We start from the raw sequence: 17,926 nt of genomic DNA on the forward strand, positions 1-17,926 counted from the left end.
AAAGACGGCAGAGGATTGGAAGGATGACAAACTGAAAAAGGAAGCGGATATGTGCTCTATGTGAGTGCAAGGCTTTGAGTGAGTATTTGTTTCTGAAGTGAGATCAGGGCTCTGTCAGTGCCTTCAATGTTTCTATTATTAACTGTCCTAAATATAATGTCTCACAGTCGTTAAGGTCTTACTTAAAAATAGATCAAACAGCAGTAAAAGCTTCACAGGATGGAAAATGGGTTCAGGTAGACATTGAATTATTCATGGATGACTTGCACTCTGTCCAAACAAAACTAAGACGACATGCCAACACTTACATTAAAGACCTGACAAACATCCTGTCAGGGTGTTTTTTTTTTCTCTGCCTTGCCTCCAACCCTCCCAAGACCCCTTAAGAGCATTCACAGATCTACTTCCATTCTAATAGATGTTGATTTGATTTGATGTTATTTGTTTATATGTGGCTACAACATCACAGTAGTGTGTTGAAATGGTGCGCCAGTCAAGCCACACAACCTCTAGTATCAGATGGAAAATGAAAAGTTAAATGTCAAGTTCGATCACGTACTGTAAGTATAGCAATGCCATCTGGACCAAAAAAAGGCACAACTGTTTGCATGAGCAGCTTACCGAACAAACAAAGCTAAAGGTAACATGTATGTCGTGTGCTTTTTCTCAAAATAAAGTTGTTTCAATCAGTAAATCGACCCCAGAGTCTGTACCTTCATATTCAGATGCCTTACATGAACATGAACATGCTTCATATATTAGGTATAAAAATCATCTGAAGAAAAAGGAACTATTTGTGTTTTTGAAATATAGCTGACAGAATAATGTATGAACACAGAGTTGTCTTTCACAATTATCATCTTCTGTTGGTCATAATTATCCAGTTTTCCTTCCTGTACTGTACATTCACAGGTTCAAGACTATATCCTTGGTGCACTCTATATCACATATAAGTCTGCCTACAGGTTGAGCGAATATTTGAAATTTGACGTCTCAAATAGGTCTCGTTAATCACCCAGGTCAATGTCTCATATTGGCGTTGAAGGGGTGAATTAAATGATAGGCAGTGCAAAGTAGATCCCTCAGAGATGTTGGAGGGGGAACCTCGTAAATCAAAGTCGCTGCAACTATCACTATTAGATCTAAGGCAATGGAACACTGATAGTGTCTTAAGACGTGACTTCTTACACGCGGATGAGTGATGGCGATTGATTGCTCGTGCCTCCTGAGAAACAGCGGCTAAAGGGAGAGCACGCGTAAGTGTTCCGCTGCCTCGGGGGTTAAAACTGCTGAGTCAGGAAGGTTGAAATTCAACCCTAGTGACCGAGCAAAGGATGTTCTAAGTTGGGGGTGGCGGGGGGGGATAGTGCTGATCTGAAAACAGAGAACCGACACCCAGGAAGAAATTGTATGCTGTGAGGTGCCGCACTTCACTGCTCCAAACCCCTACCTATCATCCCCCAACAGGCCTGGGATAATAAAGGGGAATAGGAGGCCTCCTCTCCTGCTGTTCCACAGGCACGGTCCCCATGGACATTTCTTGTGCTCTTGTTAAAGTGAGCACAAGCTAGCCAGGGCAATAGTAAGAAGCACTATCTGTTTTTTTTTTTTTTTTTTGCTTTCCTTCCAAGGCCTGCAGCTGGAGACTCTGAGAGCCTGCAAGTTGATGACCACAAAGCGCAGCTTCAAAAGAGGAACTTGCAGTGTGTAGCCACTGCTGGACTCAGAGCCTCCCTCTGGCCCTCCAGTCTTCACCCCGGAACTCTAAAAGTGCTGAGAATGACCATTTTCATTTTCTTTCTCTCTTTCTCTCTCTCTCTCATACACACACAGGCAGGCGCACACACACACACACACACACACACACACACACACACACACAAACACACACACACACACACACACACACACACACACACACACACACACACACACACACACACACACACACACACACATACACACACACACATTCCCTTTCTCATGTTGAAAATCCTGTTCTCTCCACTGCCTGTCTCCACCTGTCAGCAGGACAGAGGGGAAAAAATGCCGATTTCAATTTTGAGTTTTGTGAACTTTCTACAACACTGCTATCGTGGCACCTCACCTTACCTGACATCAACTATTATTTCATCTTCATGTTCTTACTGTACATGTATTTTATCTGCATATCAACGCAAAATTATCATACTCCTTTGGAATTTTGTCAAACACTATGAATATAGCACGTTCAAATGTTAATATTTCTTCAAAAGCACAAATGAAGCTACACGGCTCTAAGCAAATATATGTCAAGCTCTCATATCATAGCCCCAATCCTTAACACATTATGTTCACTCTTCTTAATGATAATGCTCTGTGACCACTACACTTAACCAACACATCTCTTAAACAACTCAGCCCAACATAAGCACACATCCCTGGGGAGTAATTAGTTCAGAAACTGGGCTGTAAATTGCCCACAGATAGAATCCTTACCCTCAGCTTACGGATGCGAGCATAACATGGAGAGGGAGGTGGAGGCGGGTGGTAAGCACTCCACCCTTAAAGGTTGAGACAAATAGGCTACTGCTAGGTGTCACTTTCCATCATTTTTGATGAGATGAGCAAATAACCGCACGCATCTATATATGGCTCTCACACTTACACAATACAACCTATAGGCATAGATGCACTCAAGCTACTAGTGAATCATTTATCACTAATCTCTGAGCATTAGGCATCATAAGAAATTAGTGATACTTCTGTCAGGAACGTGCATTTGCTAACATGACAGCAGCTGGTGCGTTGTATGTTTCTGGGATGCAGCTGTCACTTCCTGTTTCATCAAGGGAAATCTCAGACTCTATATAGTGTTTACATTGCTAAACAGGTGGTCCCCATAGACTCGTAGAGCTACTCAAGAGAGCAAAGATAGAGGCCATCACAGGGGGACCGCACTTTAATAAACACAATGTTTGCCCTCTGTCCCCCATAGATAGACCTTCAACACTAAATGTGGCCGGGCTACATCAAACAATCACTTGGCTGCATCGTCAGACTGTCAATGGATCACTTTTAATACCCTTGAAGAGGGCGGAGAAGATACAGCTCATATTTTAGCATGCGGAACCATATTTGCGGCTCAACTGCAAGCTAGTCAAAAAGCCAATTTAGCAAAACTGTATGGACTGTCAGTATATAAAATATGCATTAGCAGCAATGGGCTAGCCTCTATCAAGAAAGTCAAAGGAGTCACTTAGTGGTGATCACGCCGGGGTCACGATCTCCATTATTTTCATGGACTCACTGAAATGAACTGAGGCTAAATCATTGTTTCATATCCATTGGCTGCCCGCGCTAAGGTAGCGTTGCCAGAAACAGCTAGGAATCAAGGATCAAGGGTATGAGACGACATTGTCTTTGAAAATTATGTCAAAGGAAACGGCAGAAACCCTATGTATGGTAATGTTATTAATATGAGCAAAAGCCATGCTATTGCTATGAACATGCTGTATTATAAACCAACTCAACTCACTGAGAAAAGTGAGGTTTCTGTGCTTACCTGAGCTGAGTTATATATATATATATATATATGGCTATATGTATTTTTGTGCTTTCTCATAGGTTCAACAAAGACTTTAAGCCCTTAATCTTTACCTGAACAGAGCTTGCGTGAAACACAAAATGGCATGTTGTGAACCTCGCTGTGATGTTCCTTTTTTTTTCATCTCCGCACTCAGAGGCGAAGAGAAGAAGTCAACAAAACACAAACAACCTTGAAAGAAATAGCGCTACGGCATTTTGCACTTATTTATCTCTGGCCTACTGCGGCACCCAAGATGACTCAAGTGGGTCTGGCTAGTTTACCCCAGCCATTCCAGACTGAATTTATTTCCCTTTTAGTACATCTTGGCAAAGTATACCTATACCAAAAAAACATGGAGTGAGGTCTTGACCTCTGATTATAGTACCTGAAATGCATGCGCGGCTTCCAAACGCAATGAATAGAGGCCTCTGCATAATGGCACAAAATATGTTATAGGGCCGCGGAATATGTGTTGAGTCAATCAACTAAGGAATAGGAGAGTTAGCGACCAAATCAGCTGAATTACGGTCAGCACAATAAACACATTTCACTTCTCTAGAGGACCAAGTGGAAGGGTGCCGAGAATCATTATTTTTGGGCCATGACCTCATTTGAGTCCCCCCCGGCCTTCTGTGTCAATGCATAGGCTTCGACATGCTTTGATTTGGGACCCGGAAATTGCCCATATCAGCACTACTGTCAAGAGTTACTAGTGCCTAAGCTTTTCAATGATATCCCAAATTATCAATTAACTCGCATCTCCATGGTTCAGCTAGCTGTGTTGTGGGAAGAGAGCACCTGAGATTGAGGTGGTGGAAGTTGCTGCGCCATGTTTACTATTCAATTATTTACTTGTGTGTGCGCAGTATGCACCAAATCAAATTGCACGTAGTCTTCTGATATTTATCTAGCACATTAAACTTCAGTTTGTGTGTGTGTGTGTGTGTGTGTGCGCGCGCGCGCATATGTGGGTGCATGCATAAGTGTATGTATGTGTGTGTGTGTGTGTGTGAGTGTGTGTATATCTGTGTGTGTGTGTGTGTCTGTGTGTCTATAAGGCACGTTTTTAATTCTAACTGAATTTGTTTCAATGTCAAACATGGTAATAATACAATAACTCCTACTACTAAGCTTACTTGTCAATGACCCTGTCGAATCAAACGCCCTGAAAACCTTGCTGGACCTCCCCATGAGCCAACCTCTCTTTCTCTGCATGCCTTTGACTCTCTCGAGTCATCTGTTATTGTATATCATGTAAGGCACCAGAGGAGCATGGCCCACTAACAGTCCCTATGTCTTGGCATGAAGTGGGACACACTAGCAGCCCTGCCTGGCCTGTGTGGGCCTGTGTGACAGATGACATGCACTGACGGTAATGCTCAATAATACCAGTGCTGGGGAGTTGTCAGAGCCGCTGAGATCAGTGGGAGCGGCCCGGGCAGGGCAACCTGTGTTGCACCGCTGTCATGCTGATTTTACACTCACCCACACACACGGCCTGACCACGGCTGCCCCGGGGCTCCGCTACACACACATATACACACACGCACGCACGCACGCACGCATGCACGCACGCACGCACACACGCACACACGCACACGCGCACACACACACACACACACACACACACACACACACACACACACACACGCACACACACACACACACACACACCCAAGTGCTTCTCAAGAGTGGGTTCTATACATGGACACTTTTTTTTTCTTCTTTCTTTGCTTTTTCGCATTCCGCTGTGCCTTTGCAAAAAATTGGATTTGTTCAAGTGCTTTGATGGACGGCGAGATGGTTGTAGGCTAACCAAGGGTAGGCCTGTTATAGGGTCTCTATTTGGTGTGATGTGTACAATATGGCTGACGACAATTTTTCATAGAGTATCATATAGCTCACACAAAAAACATGTCACAATGCAAACTTATTTCTCATACTCCACAAAATCAAATGACACGTCATTAATACAACATAAATCATGCAAGTGGCTGTGAAGCTTTCATCTTCCATCTTTTTAATTTTATGCCGCATAACACATGATTCAAAAGCCCAATTTTCACCACTCCAGCTCCGCAATAATTGAATTCTGAAAGGGCATCATTACATTTAGATTCAAATGTGGTGATTCGTAGTCTTAGACAGAGTGGAGTACAGTCCAATCTACCAGCTGTTTTATTTAGGCTTTGCGGGATTGAATTTGGTTGATGTGTAGTTTTGCATTAACACACACACACACACACACACACACACACACACACACACACACACACACACACACACACACACACACACACACTCTGCTTAGCTTTCATTTGTATAAAACACTGACGACAGATTCTCTATCTAGAGCTGGTGTTGTATTCTCATTTGTAAGGAAAGGACGGTATTTGACCAGTGCAGTAAGAGCCAACTCGCTTAATGCACGTCAGAAAAGACAGATTTGGATAGTTCAGGGTGCACAAAAGATTTTATTCAATTTGCCATTTGCTTTAATTGGATGGGAAGGAAAATGGGACATTTTGGAGAAATATGGGCTATAACGTTTCTGGCCGTTGTCTTCGTTTGGGGGGGTGGTTGCTGAATGCCATGCGCTCAGCAAGTCTGGAAGGTCATTGTAAAGTCACCATCTGTAGGATCAGATGAGTTTTTCCTACTGTTGTGCTTGTTGTGCTCCCACTCTTTCCCATCAAAGCACTCACTACCTGGCTGAGTAAAAAAAAATATTTCGAAAAGGAAATAACCTTAAAAGGACTATTCCAAGATTTAATAAGATGAAAGTGGCCCTTGAAAATCTCTGTTTGCCATTTTTTTTAGGAATAAAAGGTTCCATTATTAAACACCAGAACTATGAGTTACGACGGCGTCACGGCAACCTCAGAATCAGAATCATGCAACAAATCAGTGCATGTATCGAGTCGCCTCTGGTCACCTGGCAAATTAATATTTAGAGTTCCCACAACTTCCCAGCACAACAAAGGAATGACAAAAAATACTTCATTCCAAGCTCACAGTACACTGAAATATTAATGCATCCTCTAGTGATGTCCGCTCGTAAATGGTAAAAAAACACACACAAGCAATACATTTTTCATCTCCATGATCTAAAAGAAAAAAAACAATAAGGATGATGATGATAAAATAAAACATCAATGTCTGTCCGGGAAAGCTAAGCAGTGGATAGGGGGAAGCGGAGTCTTCGCCAAGCTTCTTTACTGCTGTTTGAGCCAAACACGTCCAGACACAATCAATTTGATGAGCAGCCTCAGCCGGTTTGGGCTGCCCATTAGGTACAGAGACACTCATCCCACTAATGCCGACGACTGACTCCGTCTCCTCACCATATATATATATATATATATATATATAGAGAGAGAGAGAGAGAGAGAGGAGAGAAGAGAGAGAGAGAGAGAGAAGAGAGAGAGAGAGAGAGAAGAGAGAGAAGAGAGAGAAGAGAGAGGGAGAGAGAGAAGGAGAGTACAGGTGACCCACGGTCAGAATCTACATTCCCGCGCGATCACCAAGAGAGGCCAAGCGCATGGTTTTGAATATTCATGCAGACGGAGTGAGATGGGAAGGGGAAAAAAAAAGAGATTCTCTCCGTGAATAATTATGCACGGAGCCGGCTGGGCCATTAAAAATGCAATGGCCGTATTAAAAGATACGGAAACATACAGGTATTGGTGCCTGAATTATTGATCAGCGATTGAGGGTCATACGGAGAACACGCACAGTGTGGCGTTCACACGATGAACTTCGCCGCGATCCGGTTCAATTACGCTCGGAAATGAGAGAACGACGGATGAACCGTACAGCGGGGAGGATGTCGGACAGCGGGGCCCGTAATGACCTCGGAGCGGGGACTTTGATCTCTGTTCACGGACGATCCCTTTGATCTGGCTCGGACTCGGTCTGAAGATGTCATCGACCTCTTTTACGCCGGTATTAATGTGGAGAATTGTTCATTATCAGAACAGACTTTTTTTTTTTCATCTTTTCCTTAGTCTACCTGGCCGTGCGGAGGCTTTGAAACGGCCTTTTTTTCTGTTAAAGCCCAGCCATGCGACTGAATGCCTATTCACCATCCATAAGCATCAGAGAAATCCACTGACATACTAGACTCACAAGTAACATGCTATGTTCAAACACGCTAACACAACTCAAAAACCACCTTCCATCTGAGCAGCACCTTGGATAATGGAGAAAGGTAACCCGCTAAGTACCTATTCAGCTGATTCACACTCTCTGGCTTTTTAAAAGAGTTCTAAGACTCGCAATTGGCAAGTATTACCCCTTCATGTGTTGCTATCGCATCATGCACGCCCGCCAGCGACGGCTGAGAAATCTGGCCACGGAGCTGCTGTGGTATTTGCACTGCGCTTGCAGCTCGGGGGGCCTCTTCCGCATTGTTGTGCTGGACCGTGCTGGACCGTGCTGCGCGCGGTGCGTGGCGTGCGGCGTGCGGCGGACATGATGCAGCTGCTGTCATCTCTCCCTTCCTTATTTACATGCCGGGCGGCGAGGAGCCGTGGCCGCCGGAGGAGGGACTCTTATTTGGAAGCGGTCATGGCATAATGCACACTGTAATTGGGCCCAACGCAGGACAATAAATCTTAATGTGTTTAAAAACAGTGGGGTAGGCCATGTGTGGATGGGTAGAATGGGTTGGTGTGTGTGTGTGCGTGCGCGTGTGTGTGTGTGTGTGTGTGTGTGTGTGTGTGTGTGTGTGTGTGTGTGTGTGTGTGTGTGAGTGTGTGTGTGTGTGTGTGTGTGTGTGTGTCTGAGGTGGTGCTACTGAAACAAACTCGAGCTGGTCACGCACATGATTTGCGGTGTCGAAAGCTATTTACTCTAGGTGGTGAGACCATGCACTTTAGTCCACACTCAAAGATGCCATCACCTCACAGGGACTTTGCGCCACCACGGCACCCCTCAAGTAGACAAACACGACTACAACTTCTTTTCTGGTTGTCCACGACCCTGGACATCTCAATGCTCCAGTAGCACCATCACACAACTATGTCTAATCTGATGGATTCTGCCTGTTACAGCGACAAACGAAAATGATCTGCTGTACTGTATCAAAGCCACTTTTTTGTGAAGTCAAGACGACACCATGGGAGATTAACATTCAAGTGTAACAAAAAGTCATTAAGTGTTTAACCGTAACGCATATATATAGCTATAGCCAAAGTCAACAAGACCACACATATGCCACTTGAACAAGTGAACAAACCCAAACATTTATGACCACAAAAGGTACACAAACACATCTGTCAGTTGACACACTTACACATGTACACATACGTACACACAGACAGACAGACACACACACACACACACACACACCTACAGACTCACACATACAGACCCAAACACGAAGACACACACAGTCCATGCAACAACCATTCACATTCAAAGACATACAGTAAGAGAATAAGAAATGACCCCGGCCGGTCAAGAGCCGGGCCTTACCTCTGCAGATAGGGACAGGGAAGTCCCACACGGCCATATTGGCAGCGTTGGTCATGCAGGTGAGCTGGGGATGGCCGTCCAGCACGTAGCCCGTCACGCAGCTGTAGCGGATCTTGTCTCCCACGTTGAAGCGCGTGCCGGACAGGATGCCTTTTGGGGGGACACCGGGGTTCCCACATGCACTGCTCTGCAACTCTGTAGGGACACACAGGAAGGGATGATGCTGGAGTTACTCTTCTGCGTTGACATTCACTATCATTCCGTGCTGTATGTACTAATTAAAATGCTGTACATACTAATTAATCTGAAATGGTTGTGCGAATTAAATGTACTGAATTGAATTGAAATTGAGAGAGGAAAGAGAGAGAAATAGAGAGGGACAGGAAAAAAAGAAAAGTAAGTAGAGAAAACATGAAAAAGAGGCCTTCCAGGCACACCTTCAATCATACTTTATTGTTGGGACAGATGACACTGCAAACCACGAGATTGGAGGCAAGAAAAACAGGAGGCACTTGAACAGAGCTTGGAGAAAGAGAAGTGACGGAAAATGGGCCATGGCATTTTGGAAATTAAGAAAAAAATAACAAACAATATATGTCAGTATATGAGTTAATGGAGGGAAAGGGGAGGGACATTGAAGTTCATTCAGACAGGTGCAATGTATGGCATAATCACAGCGTAATGGCTACAAGACACAGGAGTGCCACCACTGAAATCCTGTTATTACATAAAAAGGAATGGAGGCGCTGCTTCAATGAGGAACGACAAGCCCTGGAGATAGCCATATGTTTGAATACGAGCACCTCTCTCTATACAGTACATCATGGCAGGGACCCCCCCGCATTCACAAACGCAAATACAACACAAACAGAACGTCCTCGTCCTCGATCATTACGCTGACACAGTGGCGAGTGGAAAATGTCATCTGATAGGCTGGTGATTTCCCTCCGAGTCACCGTACACGAGAGGCCATAGTGTGTTTGTGTAGAGCACAGCTGAGCAACAAGGATGCAGCTGCCGTCATTGCCACAAGCATCAGCAACCTACTTAGTGCAATGGGGAGAGAGAGGGGGGGAAAGACAGAGAGACAGAGAGAGAGAGAGAGAGAGAGAGAGAGAGAGAGAGAGAGAGAGAGAAAATGAGATAGAGAGAAAGCAAGAAAGAGAGAGAGAGGGAGAGAAGGAGAGAGAGAAAGAGAGAGATAGAGAAAGAGAGAGAGGTACTGTAGGAGGAACAAACAGGAAATGAAAGGCAACAAAGACCTGAGCTGACATCTCACTGTGTCTGTTTTAGCACAAAGGGGCTCGTGCTCGTGCGCTGCCTTTTGTAACCTCACGCTTTATAACGCGCCGCTGACACGCTGTCCTGCCCTGTCTCTACTCTCTATCCGGCCGCCTCTTTCTTCCCTCCCTTTTGTGCTAGACGCTGCTCTAACAAGCCAGCCGCCATGTTGCTATTTATGGGGTGTAAAACGACTCGTCTGCCACAGACTCTTCAGAGTGCTCGTCTTCACAACAGTGAATAAAACACTACACAGGCTTGTTTTTTTCCTTCTCATGTGAAGTGCCACTGGCCATCGTCTTGGCCATGTGATTGGAGGGTCTGAGAGGTCAAGAGAGCCGGGGGGCTTCAAGACCTTATTGCCGGATCAGCATTCACGTCACGTCATAACAACACTGTGTGTAGTTCATAGAATCTGAAGGGGTTCGCTTCGGTTGTGTTCCAAATCCTCCAAGAGCTTTGTGAAGGTGTAGAGGGCCCAGGCGGCGTTCTTAATGCTAATGTTCCAAACAATTCCAGCAGATCATCTATTGGTGTGTGGCGGGGGAAAGGAGGATGCCTGGCTATGTTATGACTGATATAATGCAGAATGCCGGAGATAAATGAGGGATAAGGCATTATCCTCCTGTCACACACACACAAACACACACACACACACACACACACACACACACACACACACACACAGAACACTGCATGTATTAGCCTAAGCTGTCCTCTTGGCCCACTCGCTCATGTGTGTGATAATGAGGGAGGACTCGGGGCTGCTGGCTTGGGAAGCCTTTGCAAAAGGGAGATGCTGAGGGTGTACGGGGCTGACTCGCCTCAGCTGCCTCCTCTTCATCCACCCCCTCCTCTCTCTCCTCTTCTTCCTCCTCCGCTATATCCCCCTCTCCCTCCCTCCCTCCCTCCCTCCCTACTCATCCTCTGTTCTGACAAGGGGGTCGACAGACACGTCCACGCCTGCAGGTATCTGCTTGCCAACTCGGTTCCTTTCATTTCCCTAATTAGCCTGTTACTGATATTAAATGGCTGGAATCAGAATGCATGATCCCTCATTACGGCGATGACATACAGGTGCGTCTATTCCCCTGCTCGCACACAAACACGTGCACACGTGCACACACTCACGGCCACCGTCAACAACCTCGTGCGATGATGCGGAGGTCATTACTGGACAACAATGACAACTCATTTAGCCCGTTGGGTGACCCGCTGGACAGCATTATGGGCCTTTTTATGATTAGACAAAGGGAGGCTGTGCTGCCACATCAAAAATTATATACATACTGTATGCATGCCAGGCCGAGATGGAACGGGGAAATATATGGCTGGAAATGCTGGTGTCAGCAGAACCTTGAGGGACGTCAAAATGCTTTGATTAATAACGCATATTTCTCATTGAAATCCAAAGGGTACAACGTGAAGAGGAATTGAGCCACACATTTTCCTTTTTTTTTATCATAAAAAAAATTCTGACTGAAAACAAAGAAGGAGGTTAGGGGAAAAAAGCGGTCTGTTCAAAAATGTCAATCTATATTGAACAAAAAAAAAATAAGAACAAAAAAAAAACAACCTCTGCAGTGGTCTTCTTCGACTAATGTACGGTATGATTTCGAAAAAGGTTACAAATCTTGCCAGGGATCTTTCGTTAAGCCAGCGCGATGCTGAGAGGTGTCCCAGGGGGGAGTCTATCCCTCTCCCGTCAGGGGTGAAGCATCTCCTCCGACTCCAGCAAGAGGCCAAAGTGCATCGGGGGCTGAATTACAGATGGATAACATCTAAGCTGGCTAATACCTCTTATGACCGAGCCACAATCCCCATCCTGCGACCAACTGCTCGAAAAGAGCTGGGAGACGAGGCATTGTCACCACACTACTTCACTAAGCCTCCTTTTCATCTCCGGGTTCTGAATTGCTAATGGCAGGCCCTCGAAATAACCTTGTTCCCTTGTCAGAGTGACAGCATAGCTTGTTGACTTTGAAACGGTGCAGGGATGTGGAAATAAATGTTGAAAATGAAGGTCTAAATAATGCTTCTTTTTTTTTTCGTGGTTTGAGGAATCTCTACAGGCTTTACACAAGCTTGACTTGCAGGAAATCTGTGTTTGTGTGAAAAACTCTTAAAGGAAGAACTCCAAAACAGGTCTGCAAGCTGGCTCATTTAAATACTTGAAGGAGGTAAATTGGCAGACACACGAGTGAGAAAGAATAAGAACAGGGTTTATGATCAAACCAAAAAGCATTTCTTTATGCATGTACCATTTCTAGTCAAGTGTTGGGGCTGATAGTGTTTTAAGAATAAATATATTCTCTAATCTAACTGTTCTATGTTTCTACTGACAACAGAATAACGGTGCTCAACAAAGACACTGACAAAATTCAAACAAGCCAACAATCTGGATGGGCCCTAATTAGCAGAGACTCACTGGCATTAGCAGGATGGCATCCAACTTCAGAACCGCGGGAGGCATTTATGAGGCTAAAGGGATGACCTCTTTTTGTATCATGCTCCAAAAATTACAATATCCTATTCCAAAAAAAAAGTCTAAAAGTGGCTACTCTTGGAAGGCCCACTGCTATGACACAGTTTCCCTGACTGACTGTACGGCCGCGTGTGTCAGCCAGCCTCCGATGTGCAGTGATGGGCTCTGTGGAGGACGAGCCAGCCAGCCACCGATGTGCTCTGTGGAGGACAAGCGAGCCAGCCAGGCAGCTCCAGGGGACCGGGCCAGCGGTTGATTGCAGCAGGAAGGGAGATGGACTTTTAGCTGCAGAATTACCTTCACTCTCGGGCACAGGTCTTATCAGCAGCGAGCTGGCTCAACTCGCGCCATCCATCTCCGTCGCAGGACCAAAGAGAGGGGGTGTAGTAGGATGGTGTGGGTAGGGGAGGGACGGGCAGGGGGGGGGGACGTGAGTGGCCCGATAGCAGTGGACCTTGCCAGAACTCTCCGTCGGTGACAGGGCATTTGCTTGAGTGCTCCTTCCAGTGTCGGCTAATATGGGGTCTATTGATTGCATCTGTAAACCTGGATGTACTTCGGGGAGCGTGATTTTTTTTCCCTTTTTTTGTGTGTGTGTGTGTGTGCGTGTGTGTGTGTGTGTGTGTGTGTGTGTGTGTGTGTGTGTAAATGCTAAATGTGTTCCAAGGAATGGAGCAAGGTGGAGCAAGGAGGGGGGAAGTTGTCTCTGGTCAGAGCTGCTGACGGGAGGAGCCCAAAAATGGAGCTCAAAGTGGGCCAGAGCAGGTTTATGGCAGGCAGGCAGGGGAAAGATCAATAGCTCATTTTGCATTAAATGGGATTTGAACTCCTATTGGTGGTTGTGGTGGGAGTGGGAGTCGGGTGGGTGTGGGGTGTGGGGGGGTGTGGGGGGGTTTGCAGGGGCTGGCTGCTTAAGGAATTTCTGGGTTAATAGGTAAGGTACAACCCTCTGTGAATCCATGCGAAGCTCTGAGGTCCTAATGCTTACCTTTCATTTCCCATCCTCTCCAAAACAAATGAGATGAATGAACTCCAGAGATATGGATCTCACCTTCAAAAGACTTTGCTGGAGTCCAAAGTCTCTCAAATGACCGCAGAGCAGCCTGCGGCTATTTAGCATAAGGTTTGAAAAAGAGTTTCAAGACTAATTTCAGAGTTGGAAGTATTCCGCCGCATTAAAAACGGATACACACTGCTTGGGAAGTCAGTTCGTACGTAGAGGTAGAAGCTAAACTGTCACATGGAGTGTGATGCCTCAATGAGAGTGGGAGATAGTGAAAGCCACACACACACACACACACACACACACACACACTGAGAAACAGACAGGCAGCTAGGGTGTATTACGGAGCCCACACATTGCACGTATTTTTTTTTCCATTGTGTCCACAATGTAATTACACACACACACACACACACACACACACACACACACACACACACATACACACACACACACACACACACACACACACACACACTTTCAACACTGGGACAAAAGACGGCCACTTCCAACACCTATCTCTCCTCAATATGCCACAACAAATCAGTGCATGTGATGTTTAAGTTGTCCTCAGGCTTTTCATCCACTCCCCCCCCCCCCCCCCCCCCCACACACACACACACACCTCGCCCAACAGGGGTTCTAAAGCACGTCTCGTGTGAACCAAAACAATATAACCCGACTCAGCGATGAGGACATGAAGAGAGCGAAGAGAAGCAACACAGAGAACATCATATGTCTCCAAAGTACAAGACCACAGTCAGTCAGTCCTTCGAGTTGTCTTAGCCAGCACGCAGTCAAAGTGACCCTGATGTTGTGTTCATTGATGTGACTGGGGGGAGTGGGGGCGTGCAGCCCAACAACACATTGACATCACAATTTACCCGTTAATAATATACCAGGAGCATGAGGGAGCAGATAGTATTACTATTATTATTATTGTGTGTGTGTGTGTGTGTGTGTGTCGGAGGCTTCTGTAAGAATACAGGTGAAGCAGTGTTTCACCAAAAATTAAAACAAAATAAAAACAATCATGATTTTTCATACTTTGAAATACCGAATAACTACTTACTAGAACAACAATATGTGAAACTGCGCCACCCTCACCCAAGGTGAATCGGCTTCACCATTCTATTTCACTATCATAGATATCTTTCACCATTACCTTCAAGGTGTATCTCAACCACCCACACTTGCATGAACTCTAAAGGCAGATCGGTTTTGAGATAGCCTACTGCAAAGCATCTCAACATTATGACTTCACCTCTCATGACTTGTTTTTCACTGTGTTTTCGGAGAATTTCTCTTAACCTTTTTTCTGACAGTCTTTTTTCCCCAATATTTGTCCCCAGATAAGCAATTACCAGTAGAGCTCCTTAACAGTCAGGCATGGCACATAAAAAAGAGAGAGAGAGAGAGAGAGAGAGAAAGAGAAAGAGAGAGAGAGAGAGAGAGAGAGAGAGAGAAAGAGAAAGAGAGATATAGAGAGAGGGGGGAAAGAGAGAGAAATAGAGAGGGACAGGAAAAAAAGAAAAGTAAGTAGAGAAAACATGAAAAAGAGGCCTTCCAGGCACACCTTCAGTCACACTTTATTGTTGGGACAGATGACACTGCAAACCACGAGATTGGAGGCAAGAAAAACAGGAGGAGGCACTTGAACAGAGCTTGGAGAAAGAGAAGTGGCGGAAAATGGGCCAGTATTGTGCAATTGGCATTTTGGAAATTAAGAAAAAAACAACACACAACAATATGTCTATACTGTGTATAGTATACGCGGTCAAAGTGTATGTATATCATGATGTTTACAACGGCATCAAACGCGATTCAGCCAATCATAATCAAGGACCGGAACTATCCGTTTAAGAAATATATGTCACACACATACACATATATACATACGGTACATATGCTCTGTGAGTAGACCAATGCGCTGCTTACACCAAGACAGTCTGCTTGGCAATTGATCATGTCCTGTCATTCTGGGGCTGGGTTGTAATACCTCCTGATATGACCTAACTGAACAGCAGCGTTACCTGCTGTGCTATTTGAGAACATATAGCCATGGATCAGAGCTGTGGTGATGGGTAGCGGCGTGGACAGTGGCAGATGTCAAAGGTTATCGCACATCTGGTTGGAAGAGACGGTATGACAGTTTATCTGTGTGTGTGTGTGTGTGTGTGTGTGTGTGTGTGTGTTTGTGTGCTTGTCGAAGCTATCCGCCGGCTGTTTCGGTATCTGGCTTATCGTGCATGACCAGAATCAAAGACAAATCTCTCTCTCCCCTCTCTCTCTCTCTCTCTCTCTCTCTCTCTCTCTCTCTCTCTCTCTCTCTCTCTCTCTCTCTCTCTCTCTCTCTCTCTCTCTCTCTCTCTCTCTCTCTCTCTCTCTCTCTCTCTCTCTCTCTCTCTCCTCCCCTACCAATCTATTAACACTTAAACCATCCCTTCACACACTTTGATCACCTGCCTGGTGGGATCACAACGCTCCGAGCTCGGGCCACTTTTGTAAATTAACCCGGACAAAAGATGAAAGGCACAAAACATTATTGCATTTTCTCCTTTTCAGTCCTCCATCCAGCGCCCCACCCCACCCCCACCCTCAATCACTCAATTACATTCCAGTGGCGACACAGCGATAGCCTGCATGACGTGCTTTCATAAACTTTTGATGAAATTCTGACCCCCGCCCCCCCGCCCCGCCTAGCTCCCACTGCCGTCGCCACCGTGCCTACCGCTCTTTAATGTCATCTGCAGAAACCTAAAGATCACCGCCCGGCTCAATTGTGTATCGATCGGCTGGACCTCTCCGCGATGGACGAGCCTTGGCGCTTTGCAGCCGGGCAGGGAGCTGTGTCCTGCACACTAATTTACCCCCGGCCGGGCCGCCAGCCGTCCGCCACCACCACCCACCCACCACCACCCACCACACTCCGCCCACCTCCAGTCCATTCCACCTCCACTCTGCTTCCCTTTCCTTCTGATCAAAAACACCCACCATCGAGCCTTGAAACGCAAGGCTATTTGCCGGCCTTGTCAGCCTAATCAGAACAAACACATTGTTAGTGCCTTTAGGCTTTAACAGAATGCTTTGGTATTAATTAAGTTGTTGACATTAATTAGATGAGCAGAAGACTGTGCTGCACTTTTTTTTGGAGATGACTGAAAGGAATTTATTAGCACCATGATAAAAAATTGTTTTAATTGTAATTTGCGATGTGTCTTTTTTTCTTTCCCCACACCTTGTCATGCTCGTGTTAGTTGAAAAAGTGGTACTCAGCAGCGATGATTACACAGGTTTGCCTTAAAGTGGCGCTTGCATGGCAAAGCAGAGCAAGTGCCAGAGTGAGTCTGCAGTGTGCCTGCTCACAATGCTGAGTGCTCAAATTAATTTGGGAATCACTCGTCGGTGAAAGGTAAACAGTCCTTCCTCAAGCATTCCGGTTGTGTGCGCCGCTCGGAAGAGGTGGAGCGTTTCGGAGGAGAATACGGCCGGACTCCAGGTGTCCACTCCAGGTAAGCAATTACAGGGATGACGGCGCGCGCCAACTAGTCCGTCAAGCTGCCTCGGATCTCATGAACCTCTCTTTCTCTGTCTGCCCTCGTCTGTCAGCGAGCTCATTAAACGTTGTCTGAGGATCACTCTAAAAGATTATAGGCAGACATCTATAAAAGAAAAGAATAAATAAATAAAAAAGAGACGGAAAAAAACAACAAGCAAGCCATAAGAACACATACTGCTGGCCGCCACAAACCTTCCACCACCACTACCAGCACGATCCCTGGGTCAAGGCCCATAAGACAGTGAATCATCATAAAGACCCCGTGTGAATAATTTAATGGACGCGGCATGAGAAGCTGCGGAGCCGATCGAGGAGAGGTGAGCGAAAGGCCAGTGGTGTGTTCGCCGCGCAGAGCCTGTAGGCTAAAGAACTCGCTACATTTATACATTTATACCTAAAGCCGCGGTTAGAGGTCTTCTAGAGCTGTCTAGTGCTTGTTAGGAGAAACAATGTGGTGCGACATTGAGGTAGCTGTCATGCTAGCGGCGAGAATGGCTAAGTAGCTATCCAAAGCTACCCAATTGGGGCAGAAGCTAACGTCGAAGTAGACTG

At 45.8% G+C, this 17,926-nt stretch overlaps 1 protein-coding gene across 1 annotated transcript in view; it reads right to left on the reverse strand.

Moving 5' to 3' along the window:
* csmd3b (CUB and Sushi multiple domains 3b) overlaps positions 1–17,926 on the reverse strand; it is a 407,622-nt gene that overhangs the window by 282,101 nt on the left and 107,595 nt on the right. The window contains exon 4 of the mRNA XM_062530145.1: positions 9,047–9,241. Within this exon, the coding sequence (XP_062386129.1) occupies positions 9,047–9,241 (195 nt within the window). The remainder of the gene's footprint in view (positions 1–9,046; positions 9,242–17,926) is intronic.

This window comes from Sardina pilchardus, chromosome 24, assembly GCF_963854185.1.
Source record: "Sardina pilchardus chromosome 24, fSarPil1.1, whole genome shotgun sequence".
NCBI classification, from domain to species: Eukaryota; Metazoa; Chordata; class Actinopteri; order Clupeiformes; family Clupeidae; genus Sardina; species Sardina pilchardus.